Source organism: Eubalaena glacialis, chromosome 5 (genome assembly GCF_028564815.1).
Source record: "Eubalaena glacialis isolate mEubGla1 chromosome 5, mEubGla1.1.hap2.+ XY, whole genome shotgun sequence".
Lineage (NCBI taxonomy): Eukaryota > Metazoa > Chordata > Mammalia > Artiodactyla > Balaenidae > Eubalaena > Eubalaena glacialis.
In genome coordinates, this window is record NC_083720.1 from 125,131,417 (window position 1) to 125,155,762 (window position 24,346).

Here is a 24,346-nt window from a genome sequence, read left to right on the forward strand (position 1 = left end):
CACACAAATATTAAGCGGCAAAACTGGGAGTCAGTTCTATGTGATTTGACATGAGAGCCACCAGAACTCTTAAAAGGATATACTGTAATTTATTTAGGATAGTTCCATCCCTGGGCATTATGGTTGTTTTCAACTTCTTTACAATGATAAATAATGCTGCCTGTGTTGAACATCCTTAGAGCCAAATCTGTGTACATATTTCTAGTCATTTTCTTCAGAAAAATTCTTAGAAGTGAATTTTTTGGCTCAACTGCTTTTTCCCCCTAATTACAAATCTAATACATGCACAAAATGGAAAATTTGGAAAACATAGAAAAGCACAAAATAATAAAGCAAAAACCATTGATAATCTCACCTTCCAAATATTACTATTTTTAACATTTCGTTCTTTTTTTCAGTCCTTTATGTATATACATATTATATGTATATAGCACTATATATACATATATACATATAAGTGTAGTGTTTTATATAGCTATATTGAGGCATATACTTTATATGTTGTTATATATTATAGAAAATTGTATGATACCATTGCTACATGTATATATATATACACATATGTTTTCTTTGTAGGTAATCAATTAACTAATTGTAGAAACCAAATTTCAGAGTTTAAGGAAACTATACTACGTTTAAAAAACAAAACGGAAATAAACCGCCAAGAGCTGATTAAAGCCTTCAATCAAATGAAGTATAAACTTGCAGAGAGAGAAGATGCATCGCTAAACTCAGGTTTGGGTGGTTTTTGTTTTTGTGTATGGTGGTTTGTTTTTTAATGTTTTGTGTTTAGAAATTTAGATTTTATGCTTTCTGACTTCAGGGCATTTCTTCCCAATAAATATAACTAAATCAGTATTCATTCTTTTATTGTGAGACATGCAAAAATCAGGTAAGAGACATCACTGATAGACTTCCTCTCATCTCTACCTCGAAAATGGTCTTCCTCTGTTTTCTGTCTCTGTGAATTGCACCACCATCCGTGATCCACCTGAGAGAAGCAGCCAGTAACCTGAACATCCTCTCTGAATCCTTTCTCTCCCTCTAGCATACTTCTTCCATGGCAGTTAGTAAGCAGTCCTGTTGATTCATAATCCTATATAGCTCACAAATATGTCCACATTTTTCTATCACCATCTCTTCTACCCTAGTCAGGCCACCTTCATGCTTCATCTGAAGGACTGCTAACATACTTCTTTTTTTTTCTCTCTCTCTCCAGTCTTGCCCCACCTATTTATTCTCACTTCAGCCAAAGTGAAGGCTACACTGTCTTGTATATCAACCTTCAGTGGCTCCCCACTTCTCCAGGGTAAAAAGTCCTGCCTCCTGCTTCCCCCTCTGTATTCAGATACCTCCTCGGAACTCTTAACCCCCAGCAACCACTGATCAATTCTCTGTTCCTATAGTTTTCCATTTTCCAGTATGCCATACAAATGGAAGCACACAGTGTGTGTAACCCTTTGAGGCTGGCTTCTTTCACTTAGTGTAGAGTCATCCAGGTTGTCATGTGACCAATTGTTTGTTGCCGAATAGCGTTCCACTGTATGGATGTGCAATGGAGAGTTTGTTTCACTAATTGAGAGACATCTGGATTGTTTTCAGGTTTGTGTGTTTTTTGGTGATTACAAATACCTGTTGCCATAAGCATTCGTGTACAGATTTTTTTTACATGAAGGGAATTTTAATTTCTTTAGGATAAATATCTAGGATTGATGAGCATGTGGTAGGTGTATGTTTAACATTATAAGAAACTGCCAAGATGTTTTCCAGAGTGGCTGTACCTCTTGCAGCAATGTATGAGAGTTACAGTCACTCCGTTTAATTATAGCCATTCTAATGCCATGGTCTCTCATAGTTTTAAGTTGTATTTCTCTGGTGACTAATGATGTTGAACATTTTTTAATGTGCTTATTTGCCCTCCATATATCTTCTTTGGTGAGATGCCTGTTCAGATATTTTACACATTTTTTAATTGGGTGGGTTTTTTTCTTGTTAAGCTTTGAGAGTTCTGTATATATCCTGGATACATATCAGATGGATGTGTGATTTGGAAATATGTTCTCCAAGTCTGTGGCTTTTCTTCTCATTCTCCTTATGGTGTCCTTCAAAAAGCAGACATTTTAAATTTTGATGAGGTTCAGTTTACCAGTTTTCCTTTTTATGTATTATGCTTTCGACATTGTACTTAAGAACACTTTACCTAGCTCAGGGTCATAAAGATTTTCTTTTAATTTTATAGTTTTAGGTTTTACATTTAAGTCTATGAAACTTTTGGGTTTATTTTTATAAATGGCATGAAGTATAGGTCAAGTTTCAGTCTTTTTCATGTGGATGCCCAAGTGTTTTAGCACCATTTGTCAAAAAGGTCATCCTTTCTGCACTGAATTACCTTTGCACCTTTTTCAAAAATCAATTGACCATATTTGTATGGATCTATGTCTGGATTTCTGTTCTGTTCCATTGGCTTCTGTATCTGTTTGTTCTGTAATACCCCACTGTCTTGATTACTATATTATGTATTATGAGTTAAATTGGGTAGTGGGAGTCCTCCAACTTTGTTCTTCTTTTTCAAAATTATAGGGGCAAATTCAGATGAATGGTACAGGTGGAGTCATTAAATGCTGAGAGCCTAGAAAACAAAGTTATAAAGATACAAGCTTTAATGATGTGATATTAATCAAAGTAGCAGAGCAGGCCAATTAGAGCATGTTTTAGTTTTGCTTCCTGCATTTGGAACTGTCAGTTCTGTTAGCCTCTAGTTGTGTCACTCATAGTGTTAGACTTAAATTAAATACTACCTTTAAAATAAACATGAATCAGTAATCTTTGAGCTATATTTTATAGCCTTATGATTTGATAATTCACATTTAATAGTATGTATCATATATACTGAATACTAAATTAATCTGTGAATTAACTTATTAACGCTCATTTAAAAAAATTGTACTGGAAGGAGAAGAATCCCTATAAGTCATGAACTCAGAAACCCTATCTTTTCTCTCTTTCAGTTAAGAAGAAAGTGAATGCATTGAATAAGAATGAAACAGTATCTAATGCATTTGAAGTCTTAAGGTTCTTTTTCCCCCATCTAAGGAAAGTAGACAGAATTTATCCTGATGTAATCATTGGCAAAGAGAAAACAGGCGGTAAGAAAACTTAGAATTGGAAAATCAAATACAGACATTTTGCTCATTGGGGACATCCTTTTAAGTTTTAAAATGTAATCCATTAATATGATACTCAGATTGATATATAGACCACCAGCCTATCTGGCATTCATTTGGATTACCGGAAATCAATGTATTGTCTGACAGAAAAAATTGTTCAACAAATATTTGGAGACTTGAATTCAAATTCAATTTTAATACAGATGCTTTGAAAATAAGTCAATATAAGCCAAACATCATTAAGCATCTGCTAAGTTCTTGGCAACTCTTTTCTCCCTTGGTTTTGATAAATCTATTTCTTGTCTGGTTATCTTCCTATTTCCCCATATTTTTGGGGACCAAAGTCAACAAAAGCTTTACAGAAGAGATAATGTTTGAGCTAAGCCTTGAAGAATGAGTTCAAGTTCACCAGGTATAGGAGAAAAGGAAAAGCATTTGCATTAGAAGCAGGGATACTAGGCTAAGGCTCAAAACATCTGCCATTGCCACCAACCTCGTTCATTCCAGTGGGTGAGTCACTCTAGGCCAGAGGTCAGCAAACCAGAGCCTGCAGGCCAAATCTGCCTGTTTTTAAATAGTTTTATTGGACCATAGCCATACTCGTTGTTGTCTGTGGCTGCTTTCATGCTACATCAGGAGAGATGAGTCGTTGCAACAGAGATGATATGGCCCAAGAACTGAAAATGTTTACTATCTGGCCCTTCATAGAAAAAGCGTGCTGACCTCTGCTCTAGGCAGTTCCTTGGGAATAAGTAGTGTTGGTCTATGTCACATGCTTCTGACAAGCCTATTGTGTTGAGATGGGGGTGCCAGATGACATTGTTTACCATCTACTGAATTCTCACTGTGTTTCATATACTAAGTTAGATGTTTTCTTTCATTATCTCATTTAATAATTCTCACAACCCAATGCAGTAAGCCTGTGATTATCTCTATTTTAAACCTGAGAAAATGAGGCTTGGAGAGGTGATGGAACTCTTTGAGATCACGCTTGTAAAAGTTTTTACCTGCATCAGATTCCTTCTTAGGAGTATTTTGATTGTGTCATGTAAATATGTACATATACATGCATACACACGCGTGTGAATGAGAGAGTGCATGCCAGACAAAGCTACAGCGTACAGAAGAGGTGGAGTCGAAAGACACAGGAGCAACAAAGTCATTACACGGAAACTCTAAGATGCTAGATGCCAAGGAGAAGCACAGGCTTGGATAAGCATCAGCAAAGATAAGCAGAAGCCCATGATACAGAGTGAAAGGAAGGAGAGAGAGAGGGATGGGTAATCAGGAAGAGCAATGGAATTCCTTGTGTGGGAGCTTGGGGTGTTGAAATAACCCAGTTATCAGCGCTGTGTTGGGAGGACAGGCTTGCATATAAACCTTCATCGCCAGAGGTAATTTAAAGGGAGATTTTAGTTACTTTAAAGATGACATAAAACATTTGCAAACGTATTGAAGCCTGGAGCATGCCCTACTGGGGAACCTGTCATCAGTCTTGTATGTTCTACTTTCTGATACATCTCAGATAATTTCTACTCTCTATAGCCCCTCTATAACTATTTTTTATTGAGTCCTCATTTCTTGTCTGGTCTATTGAAACAGACTTGTAATTTTTCTCATGGCTTTAGTTTTGTCAAAGTCAATTCACTCTGTGCACTTTCCTCAGAGATACGTACTCAAATACATGCTCAACTCTTCCTTAAGATCCTTCAGTGGATCCTCAGTGCATGAAGGGTGAAGTTAGCTCCTTGACATGGTATGTGCACAACAAGCTATATTTTTCAAATCTCAGTTTCCACCGCTTCCTTTTTTTCCCAGCAACCCCAAACCACTTAACGTCCCCCCAGAATAGGCCAAGCGGTCAGTGTGCGCTGACCGCTGCCTGTAAGGAGCACACCGCCTCCCACAACCCACAGCTAACTTGCCACATGAGTCTCTGATCCACTGTGACTTTTCAGCCTGACTGACAGCTTCCGTGTGAAGTCTTCCACGTCCCCTCATTTAACAGACTTCTACGCAGTACCAGCTGCTTGCTAGGCTCTGGGGAACTAGTGGTGAACAGATACGGACCTCATCCTCATAGAGACAAATGGGCAAACAATTACAATAGAAAGTAATCAGTGCTCCAATAAGGGAAGTACAAGGGTGGAGCGAGTACTCTGTACTCAGGGAAGTAGGGAATGCTTTCTGGAGGAAGTGACATCTAAACTGAGACATGGAGGGTGAAAAGAATCGGAATAGGGTAAGCAGGGAAAAGGCAGATGGTGGAGAGTGGAAAAGGAGCGGTAAGAAGTGTGAAAGGTCTAACAGCAAGAGGGCCTGGAAAAAAAGATGGGGCTTGTGTGCACAATTGGGGCTGGAACCTATCGGCAGTAAAACACGGGGCAGAGGCCACATAGTAAAGGAGTTTGGCCAGTCGTTTATCCATCCCAGAGTTTTGGACATTATTATGTGGCAGCCATTATATTAGTGCCGGGTTCACAGTAATGGTGAGCAAGAGAAGCAGAGTCTCCCCTCACTCAGCTTGCATTCCCAGCTGGAAGGCAAATGGGTAACAGCAAAAAGGGCGATAAGTCTCATGAGAGATGAGGTAAGAATACAGAGCTGGTGCTCCCAGCCTAATTTACAGAGCGTGAGGAGAACTGGCCCAAGGAGCCGGAGAAGAGTGTTCTCAGCACCAAGGAACAACACGCGCAGACTCCTGCAGAGGGGCGGGGCCTGTCTGGTCCGTTTGAGAAGCTGAAAGACACGAAGGAAGACTGGTTTGGAGGGAGGGTAGTTGAAACAGAAGAGGTAGGTCAGACCGGGTCACTAAGGGAGGGGCCCTGCAAACTTTTGTCAATGTATGCCTTATCCTAAGTCATGGGAAGCAATTCCAGGAATTACATTTGAAAGTGGATCCCCAAGCTTGCAACTTAACTCCTGCTTAACTTAACTCCATTTGTAAAAATGGAGTTTAAAAACTTAACTCCATTTGTAAAAATCAATTCCAGGTGGAGTGTAGCTCTAAATATAACAGGCAAACAATAAATGATCTAGAAGATAATCAGGAAAGCATCCTTATGACTTGAAGATAAGCAAAGATTTCTCAACAGGAATCAAAAAGCACTGACTATAAAGGAGATGATCGATAAATTGCACAGTATTAAAATTAAGAATGTCTCTTCTTAATTTTAAGAGGTAAAACATTGAAAAGCGAACCCATGGTGGGAGATGGTATTTGTAATATATGTATAAGTGACAAAGGATTCATATTCAGAGTCTATAAAGAGCATCAGTAAATCAGTAAGAAAACTAGAGACAACTTAATAGAGAAATGGACAAGATCTTAAACAGGATTTCACAAAAGAATATCCAAAGGTCAATATACATATGAAAGTATGTTCAAACACAATAGTAATCAGGGAAATGCTGATTCTTACTGCTCTCACTGAAGTTCAGTAATTTTTCTTAAATAAATGCCTCCCATTTCTTTTGTATACCAGGGCTCCAATGGTTTCAACAACTTTTTTTTCCAGTTTTATTATTGCTTTTTCAGGGAGAGGATTTTTCTGAGTTCCTCACTTAGCCATTCTGGAAGTACTTATCCCCATCTTAAAGTGGGGAAATTAAGACTGGGGAGGCTGTATATCTGACCAAACTCAAACAGCCAAGCACTGGTACAGCCAAGATTGAGTTTGGGTAGACTTCACTGATAGAAGCTTAATAGCTACTGGAATAACTTGGGGTCTGTTCTCCCAGTGCTTCAGTCATTAATACGCAGTAAAAGTTACTTAGAGGCGTGGATTCATTCCATCAATCATTTGGAAATTACTTCACACAGTTTTTTCACAGGTGAAAATATTTCGCAGTATTTTTCCTATTTTAGGTTCCAGCATCTCCTTAGGAAGAAGAGTAGAAAGTCAGCCAATGTGTGACGTTTTGTACCCAGTTAGATGAAAGCTATAATAAATGGAGAGTGGCTAGTTTTATTTTTCAGTATGTTGAAACTCTCCAAAATGAGAACACCTTGGAGTCTAATGCATTTACTAACAATCCACGGCAAATTGGAATTTCCTCAAACAGAAAATGAAATATGTGATAAAAATTAACAGCAGTTTGGATTATTTTTGCAGTAGAGTTTCAAACACTTTTTTGATGACCACACAACCCAAACATAGAAAGAAGCATAGATATTAATGCTAAATTATGTTTTTCTCTGTGCTTTGAAATGATGATGCCATACTCCTGTGTCTGCAGTTTCTTTTGCGCTGGGTATTTCCACTGTTAACAGAGGAAATCATAGTTACCTGAAGCAAACGCTGACCTCTATCATCTCCAGGATGACTCTTTCAGAAGAGAAGGACTCTGTCGTGATTGTCTCTATTGCAGATGTACGTATGAAAAATAAGTAGCTCCCCTCACTCCCGACCTGTAGTCTCTAAACACCCTTCCTCCATGGTAATCACTGTATCATTTTGAATTTTTTCTTAAATTTAAAAAAGCAATTCCTAGATGCCTTTTTTGAATAACAGTGTATTTAATACTTGTTTGATACCACCAAGAAGGAATTAAACATGTCAATCTGAAAAGAAAATGAAATAGTTCCATGTGGAGAAATGTGGTTGTATTGTTAAGTATGTTACCAGGAGCCCTGTATACTCTATGGTACAGAAATTATATTTACAAACAGGACATTAAAATTGATGCTGTAGTAATAAAACCCGCCCAGCCCAATAAAAGGTTGGTATATGAATCGAGATAATTTATATAAAGTCACAATAACCATCATTAATTGAGGGACTCCTTTGTATATCTGAAGGACTGTGGACAATTTTTATATACATTATTTATAACCTGCATTACATCCCTGTAAAGTAGGTATCCATATGAAGAACCTGTAGCTTAAAGAAAGTAAATAGTTTGCCCAGTAATTAATAGAGCAGATTCAAATCTGTGTCTCTCTAATGGTCCCAAAGTTTTCTGTCTTGCCTCTAATGCCACATAAAATTATAAAGTATGGCATAAATATTAACACCATAAGACATTTCAGAGGGGAATTTGGCAAAATGTGTCAGATTTTAAATGCGTATATACTTTGAATCAGAAATCTCAATTCTTGGGAGTTATCCTAAAGAGATAATCAGGTCAGAATTTAAAAATAATAAAAATATGACAGTATAGTACAGTAGTTGAGAACACAGACTCTGGATCTAGACTGCCAAGGTTCAAAGGCCAGCTCTTCCACTTCCTGGCTTGTAAGCTTGAGCAAGTTACTTAACTTCTCTATGCTTCACTTTCCTTATTTGTAAGATAATGATGATATTGCCTATAGTATAGGGTTGTTTTGGCCATTAAATTAGCTAATATAGTTAGAGTGTTTACAGTGACACATACTAAGTGTTCAATATGACGCATGACACATACTAAGTGTTCAATAAGTGATAAGTTCAAAGCTGTTCAGTGCACTATTGTTTTATAATAGCGTAATATTAGAAACAACCAAAATATCTATCAATAAGAGACTAAGTACTTATGTCTACATTGCAATAATCTGTAACCACTGAAAGGAGAATGAATATCCACATTCACTGATACAGAACGATGTCCATATCATACTGTTGACTGAAAAAAGTTGTGAAGTATCATGTTTAACATTATGTTATCTATGGAAAATGTGATAGAAAAAAGGAAGGAAGGAAGGAAAGAAAGAGGAAAAAATAGACAGATGATAGAATATATAAAGAAAAAAAGAGAGTGGGAAAACCTTAGAATGATGGTCTCCAAAATATAAATAATGGTTGTCTCTTGATATTGGGAGTTAAAGGGATCTTTGCTGTCCTATAAAATTTTTTTCTCTGTTGTTTGAATTTTCTATAAAAAACATGTCTTAGAATGCAGAAAAACTCTAAACAAAGCAAGCAATAGAAGAATTAATAGGAAAATAGAAATAAGAGGTTAAACATTCTCTCCAAGTTTATTTTCTTAATATTGGAAGCATATACATAATCTCCAAAATGTTTTATGACATTACCATGTGTTGCATATTACAGTACTATGTTTAAAATATGTTTCAGTGTGCTTAGTGTTTAGTGCTTCTAAAATGTGTTTCAGAAATAGCTGGTGATTCAATTTTTGGCTATCTTAAGAAACTTAAGTACTATAATAGAGTTGTCTGCATCATGGCTGATATTTTTAAACAAGCAGTCTAACTATATACATTCAAAATAGCCTTTCAGACTACTCAGATTTGACAGTAGAACTATAAGTATTCAGAATATTTTCAGAATTTTGTACTGGGAATTCTTGTGGGCCCTGAGGCTGCATCTTGTAAATGCCATAGATTATGTAAAAAAAAAATTACCTGAAAGTATAAGCCACCGAAAGCTACTTACAAATGAGTCTGTCATCTAATCTAGCAGAGTAGATACACAAAGTTTGTTGATGGAAGAAAATTGGGGAATCAAGCCGAGAAATACTGCCTGGAAAAATGTGGTATAATTGTGAAGTAAGCTTGCTGTTATATAATACTCATAAAATGAAGACACTTTCAAAAAAGAGCAGTTCTTTGAAATCAGCCATCCTATTTTTAGGACAAAACTGTTTTAGATACATAAGTTTTATATACTAATTTTTAAGTGTAAATAATGTGTAGTGGTATTTCATATTGTGACAAAGAGAAAATAAAGTATTTTCAGTATTCCAGTCAGATCTTTTAGACACATGGATATTTTAAATCCTTTCATAGAAAGTAAAAATGCTAGAAATTATTAAGACATAATGACATTCCACACATAAACTAGATTAGCATGTATTAGTAGAACTATGAGTCATGCTTAGTTTCAGTAAAATATTTCTCTCATTTTTAGAGTAACGAAGATTATTTAAAATCTGTGGTTGACATGATTACAAAAAAGTAAGTACTTTGTGATAAATTTAAAAATAACTGTTCTTTCCTTTTTCTATCCTGTTTTTTTCTGTCCAATTACATGATTTTATTAGTGATCATATTCTTTTTAATAAGTGTAGCTGTGCAGAAAAAAACCTGTAGTTCTATCAATGCTGTGATGAAGTGTAGCTTATAATTTCCCTCTAATTTTGTACCTATTAAAATCCATATTTGTCATGTTATTATTGTTATAATAGCTATTCCCCATGAAATCCATGGCCTCTGAGAGAAACCTACTAGATTATTTTTTAAACATTCTTGCGTTTCTTACTGTGTGAGGTTACTTTCACTGCTTCTGCTTACAACCTCCTGCTGTATGCAGCCCGGGAGATGCAAGCACATGCTGATGAACGAATATGAAGTTATTTATCAAGCAAGATGCTGTGGAATGGACCCAGCCTCCCAAATCCTTATGTTTAAGCAGGTGAACAACTGGTAAAAAGCAAATCACAGCCAGGAAGCTAGTGTTATAGTGGCATGGGGAAGGCATTGTGAGAACATATAGAGGAGGAAGTATTTCACTTTACCTGCAGATACCAAGGACTTTCCTGAGAAGATAATACCTGAACTGAGTCCACGTGTAAGTAGACATGCTTCGGGCAGATAGAAGGAGGAGGGAATGCCTGGCAAATAGAATTGCTTGAGAAGGCAGAAGGGCCAGAAAGGAGCATGCTACTTTATGGGAAATATAAGTATATCCTGAATGTAGTAGGTGTTTGGAATTAAGGAAAGATTGGTGGGAGATACGGCAGGTCATGATGAGATCATGAAAGGCCTTACGTATGACGCTAAAGATATGTGCTTTTGTTTAAATAAATTTATTTTATTTATTTAGTTTTGGCTGCATTGGGTCTTCGTTGCTGCACATGGGCTTTCTGTAGTTGTGGTGAGCGGGGGCTACTCTTCATTATGGTGCGTGGGCTTCTCCTTGCAGTGGCTTCTCCTGTTGCAGAGCATGGGCTCTAGGCGCGCGGGCTCAGTAGTTGTGGCACGCAGGCTCAGTAGTTGTGGCTCGTGGGCTCTAGAGCGCAGGCTCAGTAGTTGTGGTGCACGGGCTTAGTTGCTCCACGGCATGTGGGATCTTCCTAGACCAGGGCTTGAACCCGTGTCCCCTGCATTGGCAAACGGATTCTTTTTGTGTTTTTGGCAGGCGGATTCTTAACCACTGCGCCACCAGGGAAGCCCAGGATGTGTGCTATTTGTGCTACAGGCTAGGGTTGCACACACGGCCTTCAAGCTGAATCTGGCTAACAGGCTTGTTTGCTTCAGCCAGCAGTGTTTTGCTTTGTTTTGTTTTTCCTCACCAAATAGCTCTAGCAGATGAAGCAGTTATTCTAGTCAAAAGAATTCCAGCCAGTGACTGTAGAATAAATAGAATTAGAAGATCACCATTTCGAAAAGTAACTGATTCAGGCATATCATGAAGTGACAGGTGGATGGGGAGCTTTGCAAGGAAGGTGTACCAGTCAGCATCCAAGCAGGAAACTCTTGGTAGTTGAGAGGGAATAGAGAAAATTTAATACAAAAAATTGGCCAAAAAAGTTTACAAGAGCTGAGAGAAGAAAGGAAACAGGAGAAGCATAAAGGGAGATGAGATTGTACCCCGAGGTCTGAGGTTGGGCGCACGGTCTGCTGCACCGTGGTCAGTGCCGGGACAGAAGGTCCTAGCCGGGCAGCCTCCATCAGAGCTGGTGCCCCCATGGACCGTGTCGCTCCTGCAGTGCTGTCACCGTGCTCCGTGCCGCTGTGGGAGACTTCACCGGAAACCGACCTTAGGGAGAATGTCCGCCTTTTCTACTGCTTTCCAGTCTCTTGTTACTTACTGCCAGGAGGGCCTACCTGAAGGAGCTAGCAAGGGGCCTGCAGACCCCTGCCCTGTAATACACGGCACAGCAGAAGTGCAAGATTGTGGGCTGAGAACAGACGGGTAATTAGCAAAAAGGGATTGAATTCCCCCACCTGAACCTCTGGCCAGTCTCAGTATCACTGCAACGTACAGAGTCAGGGGGTTTGACTCCTGTTGTGACAGACATGAAATACACCAAGAAGTACCTGTAGGGAGTTATTGCCTACCACCCTCCAAAAGTAAAACAAAACGACCTTGAATCTGTCAACGAAAATTCAATTAACAATCGAGTTAAGAAAAGAAGGAATTTTAGTCAAGCCAAATTGAGGATTATAACCCTGGAGACAGACTCTCAGAAGCTCTGAGGACTGTTCCCCCTGGTAGAAGTCAAAGGCACAGTCAGATACATTCTTGAGACAAAGGATCGTATATCAAAATGACATACTGATATTCTACATAAAATTCACCAAAGATACCTAGTCCAGGTAAGCACACACAAAGTGAGCAGTAAGTCACTACAAGCCCCTACAGAGTTGGGAAAGAATGCTAATCTTTTAAGAAGTTACATCAGGAGAAAGGGGAAAAGAATTGATCTTTACGGACTAGCTGGCATCCCCATCTTTGAGGAGGTCTGGGTAATGTGTGATGCAAATGCACATGGTACACTGCGGGGGAGTGTTGGGACAAAGGCAATTTTATGCTTAAATTTGTCCTTGTCCTGCCTTAAAATATAAATTTTATCTCACCACATTGAACCAAGCCTTTAAAGCTAAACTCCAGTTTAAAGTATATACAGTGAATAGAGGAAGTAATCTGGAGCGAATCCCCAAGATGTGGGACATTCTTTAGGACAACTGACCCACTTCTTTCAAAAAGACAGTTGCATAGGGAAAAAGAAAGAAAAACTAAAGTGACTGGTCTAGATAATAAGCTTAAAAAAAAATAGCAGATGACCTATTACAATGAGAGGATCTTACGTGGATACTCATTTTGAACATCCTACCCCCGGCCCCCGCCATTAGATCCTGTAGTTAGACTACTAGGGACGTGTGAATATCAACTGAGTATTATGTGATGTTAAGTAATTATTCTTAATTTTGTGAGATGTGACACTGTCAGGTCGTTATGTAAATAAATGTCCTTTTTAAATTTTCACACTGAATAATTTAAGGGTGAAATACGACATCCAGGATTTGTTTTAAAATATTACTTCAGCAAAAAATATGGGCTGCATAGATGAACAAGTAAAAAATTAATGGTTGTTGAAATCAGGCGAGTTGGGACTTGTTGTATTTCTACTTTCGTGTATTTTGGGTAATTTCATAATAAAAATGGAAGGAATTAGACTATTCTCAATGAGCTTAACTGATGGGGAGAAAAGTTAAAACACACTAGCTCGAAGAGAGACATGTTTGGGGAGTTTTGAGATGGGAGCATCTTGAGTGTTTTTCTGTGTGTTCAGGTGAAGAGGGAGGAAGCTGATAAAGCCAGGGCTATGGGGGATTGGATGCAAGGTGCACATGGAAGGAGATTCAGGCAGGACTAAGACTGAAGAAAAAAAGGGATGAGAATGGGTGAAAGAGTAGAAAAAAAGTAGTTTGGGGAAGGAAGGTGAGATGAGAGAATTCCCTCCTTAAAGGTCTCTCTTTTCTCTGTGAAGGAGATAAAGATCATATGTTGAGAATGAGGGATTGATTGGCAGTATATGAACTTGAGAACAGTATTGAAGGCTTGAAATAGCTGATGTGTATAAAGGAGACGGAGTTGGGCAAGATTAAGTAAAACACCATGGATGTCTAGTTCTCCCCAAAGAAGATTCCCCAGGAGAAAAGTTGCCTTATGCTTGAATCCTTGAAGTGTTCTCATATTCCATGCTATCATCTCAGTTGCTTTATTCTGAATAATAACCCACTGTTTGGAGAAGACACATTAGCCTGAAATGACTTCAGTCTATGCTAGTTTGGTATCCTTGTAAGGGATTCTTGACAGAATCAGTTAAAAAGAAGGCAGAGGTTTACAAACAATTCCTGTGGATATGACTACATAATTGCAAGCAGTTGTTTCATGACCTTTAAACATTCGTCAAAACATTTACTACTCTCTGTCAACTATAAATGTATAGAAAAATGAAAAATATACTAAAGCTAATATTCATTTAGTACACTGTAATGTAAAAACATGGAGGCACATGAAAAAATGCTAAAAACTGCAATCATCAGAGATAATGCAAATCAGAACCACTATGAGATATCACCTCACACCTGTCAAAATGGCTATCATCAAAAAGTCTACAAATAATAAATGTTGGTGAGGGTGTGGAGAAAAGGGAACCCTTGTGCACTATTGGTGGGAATGTAAGTTGGTGCAGCCACTATGGAAAACAGTATGGAGGTTCCTCAAAAAACTAAAAATAGAACTACTGTATGATCCAGCAATTCCACTGCTAGGTATATATCTAAAGAAAACGAAAACACGAATTCAAAGAGATACATGCACCCCAGTGTTCATAGCAGCATTATTTACAATCGCCAAGATATGGAAGCAACCTAAGTGCCCATCAACAGATGAATGGATGAAGAAGATGTGAGATATATGTATATAATGGAATATTACTCAGCTGTAAAAAAGAATGAAATTCTGCCATTTGCAACAACATGGATGGATTAGAGCAGGTGTTCCCAACCCCTGGGCCGAGGACCGGTGCCGGTCCGCGGCCTGTTAGGAGCCGGGCTGCACAGCAGGAGGTGAGCGGTGAGAAAGCGAAGCTTCATCTGCCGCTCCCCATCGCTCCCCATCACTCCCATTACCGCCTGAACCATCACCCCACATCCATGGAAAAATTGTCTTTCACGAAACCGGTCCCTGGTGCCAAAAAGGTTGGGGACCGCTGGATTAGAGAGTATTACGCTTAGTGAAGTAAGTCAGAGAAAGACAAATGCTCTATGTTATCACTTATATGTGGAATCTAAAAAAACAAACATGCAGATAACAAAACAGAAACAGACTCACAGATACAGTGGGAAGAGGAAGAGGGGGAGGGGCGAGATAGAGACACAGACAACTGTGTATAAAATAAATAAGCAACAAGGATATATTGTACAGCACAGGGAAATATAGCCATTATTTTGTAATAACTTTAAATGGAGTATAATCTATAAAAATATTGAATCACTACGTTGTATACTTGAAACTAGTATAATATTGTAAACCAACTGTACTTCAATTAAAAAATAAATAAATAAAACATGGAAATCATTGAGAATAAAGTATTTTATTTCTTTTAGAAAATTTATCAAGAGTAGTTTAAGCAGTATTTGCCTTCTTCTTGTCGTATAACTTAAAATTCAGAGGGAACATTTTTTTTATGCTTTGGCAAATTGTCATACTCCTTTCTGAGTTTAGATCAGGCTCCTACATTTTATCATTTGCATTTTCAATGTCATGAAACATCTCTGAGAGTTCCTTTAATGCGAAGTTCTTTGCCAGCATCACATCCTACGGGACATCCTTTTCCTTACAGCCATTTTCCTCATTTATGTCAGGTAAGTTCACCCTCACTAAGCACCTGTGGCCGCACGTCTAGAGTCTCTGGAGAGGGAGGTGGCAATGTTCCCAGGGTCAGCGGTCTTCGAGTCACCTCCAGAGTCAGTTCCAGCATTATCACCTTCTGCACTTTCATCTATTGGCCAATTCCCTCTTTTGATTATTTTTGTTCAGTGTCACGTGGGACTGTTTATCACTGGCAGACAAGGAGGCAACACAATTGCATGTTTTTCTGCCTGTCAGTGAACTGAATAACAGATGCACATAATTGAAATCATGCATATAAACTCTGTCTTGTTTCCATATAAATAAATAATATAAAGCCTAAATTTAAATCTCGTTTAAAGTCATTTTTCTCTAAAGGAAAACCATTTAAAATGCTGTACCTGGTCTCTCATTCTTTACCTTGATGGTACGAGATTTATATTACAGCTTTTGTGAGCAATAGTTTATGCATTTAAATGATGTCCTTGTTGGTCTATAAATATTAACTTTTAAAACTTTTAAAATATTAACTCTTTAAAATAAAGAGTCTAAAAAATATACATACTCCTTGGGAATAGTGGTTGGGACTCCGTACTTTCACTGCAGAGGGTCTGGGTTCGGTCCCTGGTTGGGGAACTAGGATCCTACAAGCTTTGAGGTGTGGCCAAAAAAAATTTATATATATATATATATATATATATATGTGTGTGTGTGTGTGTGTGTGTGTGTGTGTGTACACACACACACACACTCCTCCAAAGAGTTATGGACAAGAGTCACACTTAAATATTCTAATGTTCTTGCTCTTTTACAGTTACTGTATTATGCTAACTAGTCCATTAACTTCAATCTGTCAGAGTGCATATCTGATTGAAAACTTGAAAAAGTCAAAGTACCTATAATTTTTATGAGGAAATTAATTTTATATTGTACATTTTAATTTTTTATAAGGGTCACTAACTTATAAAAGAAATATTTTGGCTAAAAAGTATTAGCTTTATGATGTTGATATCAGGTATATCATGAAGTCATTCAAATCAAAATATGTGGACATACATAAGGAAATTCTTTTTAAGTATTTATGTTATTTTGGTAAGTCAAATATTCAATTATAAGCTTCCACTTCTATTTATAGATTCAAAAGGCAACTGATGTCTGGGTCCTTAGAAGTCATTTCAATACCTGCTTATTTTTATCCAAACATATCACATGCCAAGCAATCAACTGACGACTCAGAAAAATTAGAGAGGTATGATATATTAGAAAATAGTATCCTTAAATAACTAACTTCATCTGATGAAATGTTGGAATCAGCATCTAGTAGTTAGTATTTCAAGCACAGTGGTGTCCTGGAGCCAGTTCCTGTTGGCTGGCACCTAGATTCTACTCTCAGCTTTTCTGTTTGCTGATCACCCTAGGCAGGTAATTTAGCCTTTTTTTTTTTAGCTTCCTCAACTTTGTAGTGTGTATAATAAAATCCACATCACATATATGGAAAAGTCATTGTGAAAATAAAATATGGTAGTATTTATGAAAGAATTCTGAAAAATTAAAAGCTCTATACATATATAAAGGATTGCTATTGTTCAGTTATAAATGTGGTATGTATTACAAGAAGTATAATAATTTGGTTCCTCATAACTGAGTAGGGCAAAAGATGTCAAGTTTCAGAAAAAGATCTTATCCCAATAAGTTTATTGGCACTGGCTTTTTAAAAAAATATAATAAATGGTGTGTCAGAATCTAGAAATCTTTGAAGGATTTTGTTTTGCTTTTAATTAATGACCTACATTTTACCCAATTTTTAGAGTCATAAAGCTGGGAGACATTCTAGATCCTCCTTTTTCCTTCTGCCCTTTATGTCTCCATCATCATTTCATTTTTAGAATCTCTCTCTACATCATCCCTCTCATCCCCAGTCCTCTGCCTTGGACTTAGTTCAGACCATTAGAGGTCTATTGGCTTTCCTTAATCCTAACCTAGCCTCTCCTCCAGTTCATTCTCCATACTGTAGCCAGAAGAATCCTTTTTCATATGAGATCAAGTCCACAGTTTCCTGCAAGTCATCAAAGGCCCTTCATGACCTGGTTTCTGCCAACCTTACCTTCCTCAGCTTCCTCTCCATCAGCTCTCGGTGCTCTACCTCTGAGGTGACACGCTCCTTCCCACGTTTGTGCCTTTGCAATACTGCTCTTCTACACTGAATGCCCTACTTCCTTCCACTCTGCCCTCCCCATCTTATTATAAGTCGTCGTTGTCCATATCTTTATATAGCACTTGTCTAATTGCTCTAATTTTATGGTTTTTCTGTCTTTCATGCTAGATTATGAGACCCAGAAGGACACGAACTGCACTGTGTGTTGCTCTCTGAATCTTCAGGACCTGGCCTAGCATCTAGCTTAGTATTAAATTAGAATGACAGTTCTTTATTCTTTTATTTGAACAAGACCTAAGATCAGGAAGAATATTAACTTTATTATATAGATGATAATTTGACTAACCAAAACAAAATAAATAGGTTATGCTTATCCTAGTTTAGCAATGGCAGACACTGTCCACTGAATACAATTGGGAAACCTTTTAGTATAACTTATAAGGTATTCAGTTTCGCTTAATGTAGATAGTACTTTCTGTGAGTAAAGTGTAAAAAAAAGTTTGTTTTTAATTACTAAAATGTGCTTATAAATAAAAACTAAACAATATTGAAAAATATTAACAGATTTTATTACTTATCTCTAGTTGGCGAATCAAACAAGTATTAGATTTTTGTTTTTTGATGCTGTATGCCCAACCCAAAGCTATGTATTACTTACAGGTAAGCCCTTGTTATAAATATATAATTTAAAGTGGAAGTATTATATTCTTCTTCTTTCCTTCGATTCCTTCCTTCCTCACTGTATCCCTCTACTTTACTCTGTACTTAGAAAGTAGAAAATATCCATTATATTAAAATGCCAAAAGGAAGCTTAAAATTGGTTCTATATTAGTCTTCTTGCTGGGTCACTATTAACAGAGGAAATTATAGTTACCTGAAGCAAACTGAAAGGAAATTCTCAAATTAGAAAAAAAACAGAAATTGTACTGCTTACATTTTTCTGCGCACAGGTACATCAGATTAAACAAACATATTTTGAGCACTTATGTTAGACAGTGTATATGCTCATCGTTGCTACCCTACATTGCCACATTTTATGAGTAACACAGTTCTACAGTGCCTTACGGTGTTTGTGAAATAAATCAATTATATATAATTTGTACCTCCTAAGTTCCTGCATATCGTTAAATAATAATACCACATTTCCCAACAGTGAGTATACACCTCACTATATGAGACAGTGTTCAGTTGTGAGAGGAGTTTACAGAATGTCATTGGAGAATAGAGAGAGGGAATTAGAAAAAGGCCTGAAGCCAGTTTTTCTCTTTTACTGGAAAAACCAAAATCCCTTTCGATTCCTAGTCAGTGGTAATATAATTGAAATATGAGATCCAGCCAATGTACTCGTCCCATTTTGGAACAACACGATTCTGTTTTGTGCCCTGGTATTGTGCCTGAGGACTTGCACATCTTCCGAACCATTTAGGAGGTTCTCTTCATCTATAGAGTCCACATAATATGTATTAAACTTAAAAAGAAAATTCTAGTTTCCTTTCGATCCCTTCCCCCCTCTTATGGAGAACTATTTCTAGGCTTACTGGCACCATCCTTCTAACCAGCTAGTTGGGGCCAGCTCCCTTTTGTTATCTCTTTGCCAAACACAATTATCTGGCGCTAGAACATGAGACCTGTCACCTAAACAAAAAGCCAGTTAGTCTTAACCTAGAAACTGAAGTAGTTGACAAAGTGAAAATGGATTCAGATAAGTAGATGCTTCCAAAGAGGATTTAGATTGAATGTTCCTTTTAGTATTTAGGAAAGAAACCGATAATATCTGGTCTCGGAATCAGAAAATGAAAATTGACTAACAGGAAATACCCTCAATGAATTGAACTAAAAATCAATCTACTACCTCCTAAAAACATTTTTTCAGCGTATTATAAGTATTTTCAGTTTTCAAGCTAATATTTGTTCCATGGAAGCATCAAAGGTACTAATGCCTTTTTTTTTTTTTTAGCTAGAAGATGATATCTTAGCTAACAAGATGTACCTTACAAAAATCACAGATTTTATACATAACATCACTTCAAATAATTGGTTTTATATTGAGTTTTCCGTACTTGGATTTATAGGTAAGCAATGGATCTATTTTGTGGGATCAAGATTTTTAGTACACAATAATCTGAAAAGTTTTTAAGAACTTATCAAATAGTCTGTTACTAAATGGAAAGGAATGGCATGATTTCTGTAAAGATACTATGAGTTTAATAGTAAAATCAGATTCAAGGATCTGAATTTCAGAAAATGTATTTTTAAACCAAATTTTTTTGTAGATGACAGTATAAATAAACAGATTGACGTATTCACGTTTTATAAAAACATAAGGCAGCTACCACTTAATTAATGCTAGCTACTGTGAGTCTGGCACACTTGTTAGCACAGTAACTAAGATGTATTTCTCTCTATTTTACGTAGAAAAATACTGAACTTCAAAGAATTAAAGTTGTAGAGGAAGAAATTTTATCAGAACTATTGTACTCTGAAGTCCTTTCAATTTCCAGTATGCCGAAGCTGACATGCTTAAAAAATATAAAAACATACGAATTATACCCACCACAGAAAAGTTCCTAAAATTGTGCCCATGATGTGATTGTTTTTACAGTTCTTCTGTAGACTTCCCTTTTGCTTCCTTCCATTCGTTCCTCTCTTTCTTCTAGCCCTTTTTCTTTGATTTGACCCTCATGGCAGCAAGCCAAGTTACCTAATTCATTTCATATCACATGTCGTCGTTGTTTCAAGCAGGATCCCTGTCTTATTTTATTCTTTAGTTTAATGCCCGATCCCTACCTCCACTCCTTCCCACTCCCATGATAGGTTTTGCACTCGGTATATTTCATTCAGAATATATATATATCACATACCATGTAAAATATTTGGTGTTTATCATGTTTGTACCTGTTTAAAAGTTACATAAATGGTGATGTGATAAGCCTATTCCTGTACCTTACATTTTTGTCCTCAAAACTAGATTTTATAACTGTCAATATATTGCTTTATGTTCAGTTCATTTTTCTTACTGCTGCCTAAGTGCTACATAATAATCTGTTTGACTTACCCATTCCCAGATTAGTGGACCTTGGCTGCTTCCAACTGTCTGCTGCCACAAAGAAATGGAGTGACATATATGTCCCCTGGGATGGGATCACTGAGGGCAAACATAGCTGGGTCTCTTAAGTACTGCCAGATTGCTTTGCAGGTTGGCTGTACAGTTTATACTCCCATAAGCAGTGCATCTGAGTTCCTGCTTCCCAGTGTGCTTGATAACATTTGATTTTATCCATTAAAATTTTTGTTTGCCAACGGGAGGAGTATAAAGCATTTCTCTGATTGCTAGTAAAATCCATCTGTTCTTCATACACTTACTTGACCACTTTTTTCCCAAACTTTCTGTAAAGTGGTGTGGAATCCAATTTTAAGGCCCTGAAGGTTTTTTTCTCAGCTTTGGTTACAATAAGAAGAAAAACTGTAGGTAACAGTAATACCTGCTGAAAAGCTTGGAGAGGTAATAATTTTGTTGGTTTATTACTTTGAGAATTTTAAATTCTTTTTTGTCTTTCTCAGTAAAGTCAGGTACCAGAAGGATAGAGAATATTCACATTCTGATCATCACAAGAGCACACTGAACAAGGAGCACTGTATATGTGATACTGAATTCTTATTTAAGCTTAAATCTACAAAGGCTTTATTTTTTTGTTACCATAATAACAGTTCCATTATTAGTATTTTCCAAAAACATGAGCTTGCTAAATAGAATTTTCAGAATGCTGACAGCAGATAAGGAAAACATAAATATTAAGTCAACTGTTTCTATCATTAAATCACTTGTTTTGGCTACTGTATAAATAGGTGCCAAACAATTCAAATACAACCATATACTTGATCAGGTGACCCATATAGACTCAAGTCTTAGTGAAAAACTGAAACATTCCTACATCCTACTATGATGTTTATTAAATGGCTAAATGTGTCTTACACTGTTTAAAGTGAACATTTACCTGAATCTTATGCCTTCAACTTTATTTTAAAATTAAAGATGCAATGTATTAGAAATAATTGGATGTAATGAAATCATACTTTAAAATATAGTAAATCTTTAAGAGTCATAAATACAAAAGAAAAATAACATTCTTATAAAATAATGCTCAAATATTGAAATAATACTTATTTTAATCAAAATTAAGTATTAAAAGTAAAAAATGTGGTAGATTGATAAAGTTCTACATAAGTCAGTTTACAAATCACAGTTTCTGAAAAATTAAGTGAAATTAAGAGTACAAGTCCTATACTTTCCATTTAATTTTATATATCTTACACGTGATTTAGACAGTTGATCCTTATGAGTTATCAAAGTTAATTTCCTAAGCGTATTCACTATTCTAAGCTTGTTTCATACTTTTCCCCCCAGAAGTGGTCGTTCTTAACACTGAAGCAGATATATTATTTTACTTCATTATCCTCCAACTTCATTAATGCTTTATACTTTATTTGTAAGGAATAGGATATATTTAATTTTTACTAATTTGTGCTCTTTTCCCATGTTAATGGAGTGAACAACTCTATATAAGGGTTATGTTATGATACATAGTATAAACACTCAAGGGTTATTGGGATTTGTTTACTTTTTCTCCATAGGGAAGCTATTTAAATCTGAGGACTTAACTGACTTCGTACATTTCTTTTTAATGTTCTACAAAGATAAACCCATAGACTTGCTCTTGGGGGACATTTTTCAGGTAAAGATGTGTAACCCAGGAGAAACTCTTGTGAGTATTTCTTTACTTTGTATTTTTAGGAAAATACTCTCTGTCTAATGTAGTTACATAAATTTTGTTTACAAATTTAGTGCATCAATTTTTTAACTTCCCATATCTTAAAATTTTATGGACACACCTACTGAGTGAAGTAATGAGAGGTCAAAAATGCAGTGAAAAGTGGAAACAAAGGGACAAAAAGTGAACAAATAGAAAAAATGATAGACATAAATCCAAACAAGTCAATATTTACATCAAATATAAATGGCCAAAATACACCAATTAAGAGACAGTTCATCAGAATGGATTGAATAACACTGTGCAATTAATTGCTGTCTATACTCAGTTCAAATATAATACTATAGATAGGTTAAAAGTAAAATATCGAAAAAGATATACCATGCAGACACTAATCAAAGGTAGCTTGATTATTATATTGCTTGTGGTAGCTACATTAATATCATAGTAGACTTCAGAGAAAAAAAAAAATTGACCAGGGATCAAGAAAGATACTATATACTGATAAGAGGGTCAAATCACCAAGAAACATATAACAGTCCTGAAAGTACATGCATGTAACAACAGAGCCTCACAATACATGAAACAAAATATGACAGAACTGAAAAGAGAAATAGATGGGTCTACAATGACGGTTGGAGACTTCAGCACTCCTCTCTCAGTAAGCCACAGAACTAGTAGGCAAAAAACAGCAAGGTGATAAAAGAACTGAACAACACCATCTACCATCTGGATTTAACTGATATTTGAAAAAACACTACAGTACATCCAACAACAGTAGAAAAGGCATTCTTTTAAAATACACTTAGAACAGTCACCAAAATAGACATGTATCATAAAACAAAGCTTAACAAATTTAAATTGAAATTGTGAAAATTATATTCTCTGACAACAGTGGAATCAAGATAGAGATTAATATCAGAAAGATAACTGAAACATCTACAAATGCTTGGAAATTAAACAACACTTTTTTTTAAACAACACATTTTTAAGTAAACCATGGTGAAAGAGCGAGTCTCAAGGGAAATTAGAAAATACTTTGAACTGAATGAAAATGAAAATACAAGGTATCAAAATTTGTGGGATGCAGCTAAAGCACCGCTTAAAGAGAAATTTGTAACATGAAATCTTTATCTTAGAAGAGAAGAAAGATCTCACATTAATAATCTCAGCTTCCACCTTAAGAAACTAGAAAAAGAAGAGCAGAATAAACCCAAATCAAGCAGAGGGAGAAAATAATAACTATAAGAGCAGAAAGCAGCAAATCGAAAATGTGAAAGCGGTAGAGAAAATCAATGAAACCAAACGCTGGTTCTTTAAAAAGAGCGATAAAACTGACAAATCTCTAATGAGACCAACAAGGAAAACCCAAAGACATAAATTACCAATATTAAAATGAAAGAATATCATGACATACAATGTATTGATAAATTAGACTTCATCAAAATTAAAACCTTTCGTGCTGCAAAATTTACTGTTAAGAGCATGAGATGCCACAAACAAGGAAAAAAAATTTGTAAATTCCATATATATGTTTGTATGTACATAATTCTAATAAAATATGTACTTTATATGTTAAAAACTTCAAAATGCTGATGAAAGAAATAGACATATCATGATCATGGATTGGGAGGCCCAACATAGTAAATATGCGAATGCCCCCCCAATTGATCGATGGATTTAACATAATTCCAACCAAAATCCCAGCAGGATTTTCTTTGGTGGATACAGACAAGCTGATTTTAACATTTAACATTTTTAAGAAAAAGCAAAGGCAAAGATGAGCTAAAATGATTTTGAGAAAGAAGAATGAAATTGGAGGCATCATCACACTACTTGATTTTAAATCTTACTATAAAGCTACAGTAATCAAGATGAGTCTTCAGAGGCAAAGGGATAAACATATAGACCCATGGAACAGAATAGTCCAGATATTGTCCACAAAAATATGGC

The 24,346-nt window shown here is 36.3% G+C and overlaps 1 protein-coding gene across 1 annotated transcript in view; it reads left to right on the forward strand.

Annotated features, from left to right (window-relative positions):
• Positions 1 to 24,346, forward strand: part of MGAT4D (MGAT4 family member D) — a 53,969-nt gene that overhangs the window by 14,008 nt on the left and 15,615 nt on the right. The window contains exons 2-9 of the mRNA XM_061191039.1: positions 577 to 735; positions 3,009 to 3,146; positions 7,407 to 7,540; positions 10,016 to 10,062; positions 16,605 to 16,718; positions 18,209 to 18,284; positions 19,582 to 19,696; positions 22,257 to 22,387. Coding sequence (XP_061047022.1) covers positions 577 to 735; positions 3,009 to 3,146; positions 7,407 to 7,540; positions 10,016 to 10,062; positions 16,605 to 16,718; positions 18,209 to 18,284; positions 19,582 to 19,696; positions 22,257 to 22,387 — 914 coding nt within the window. The remainder of the gene's footprint in view (positions 1 to 576; positions 736 to 3,008; positions 3,147 to 7,406; positions 7,541 to 10,015; positions 10,063 to 16,604; positions 16,719 to 18,208; positions 18,285 to 19,581; positions 19,697 to 22,256; positions 22,388 to 24,346) is intronic.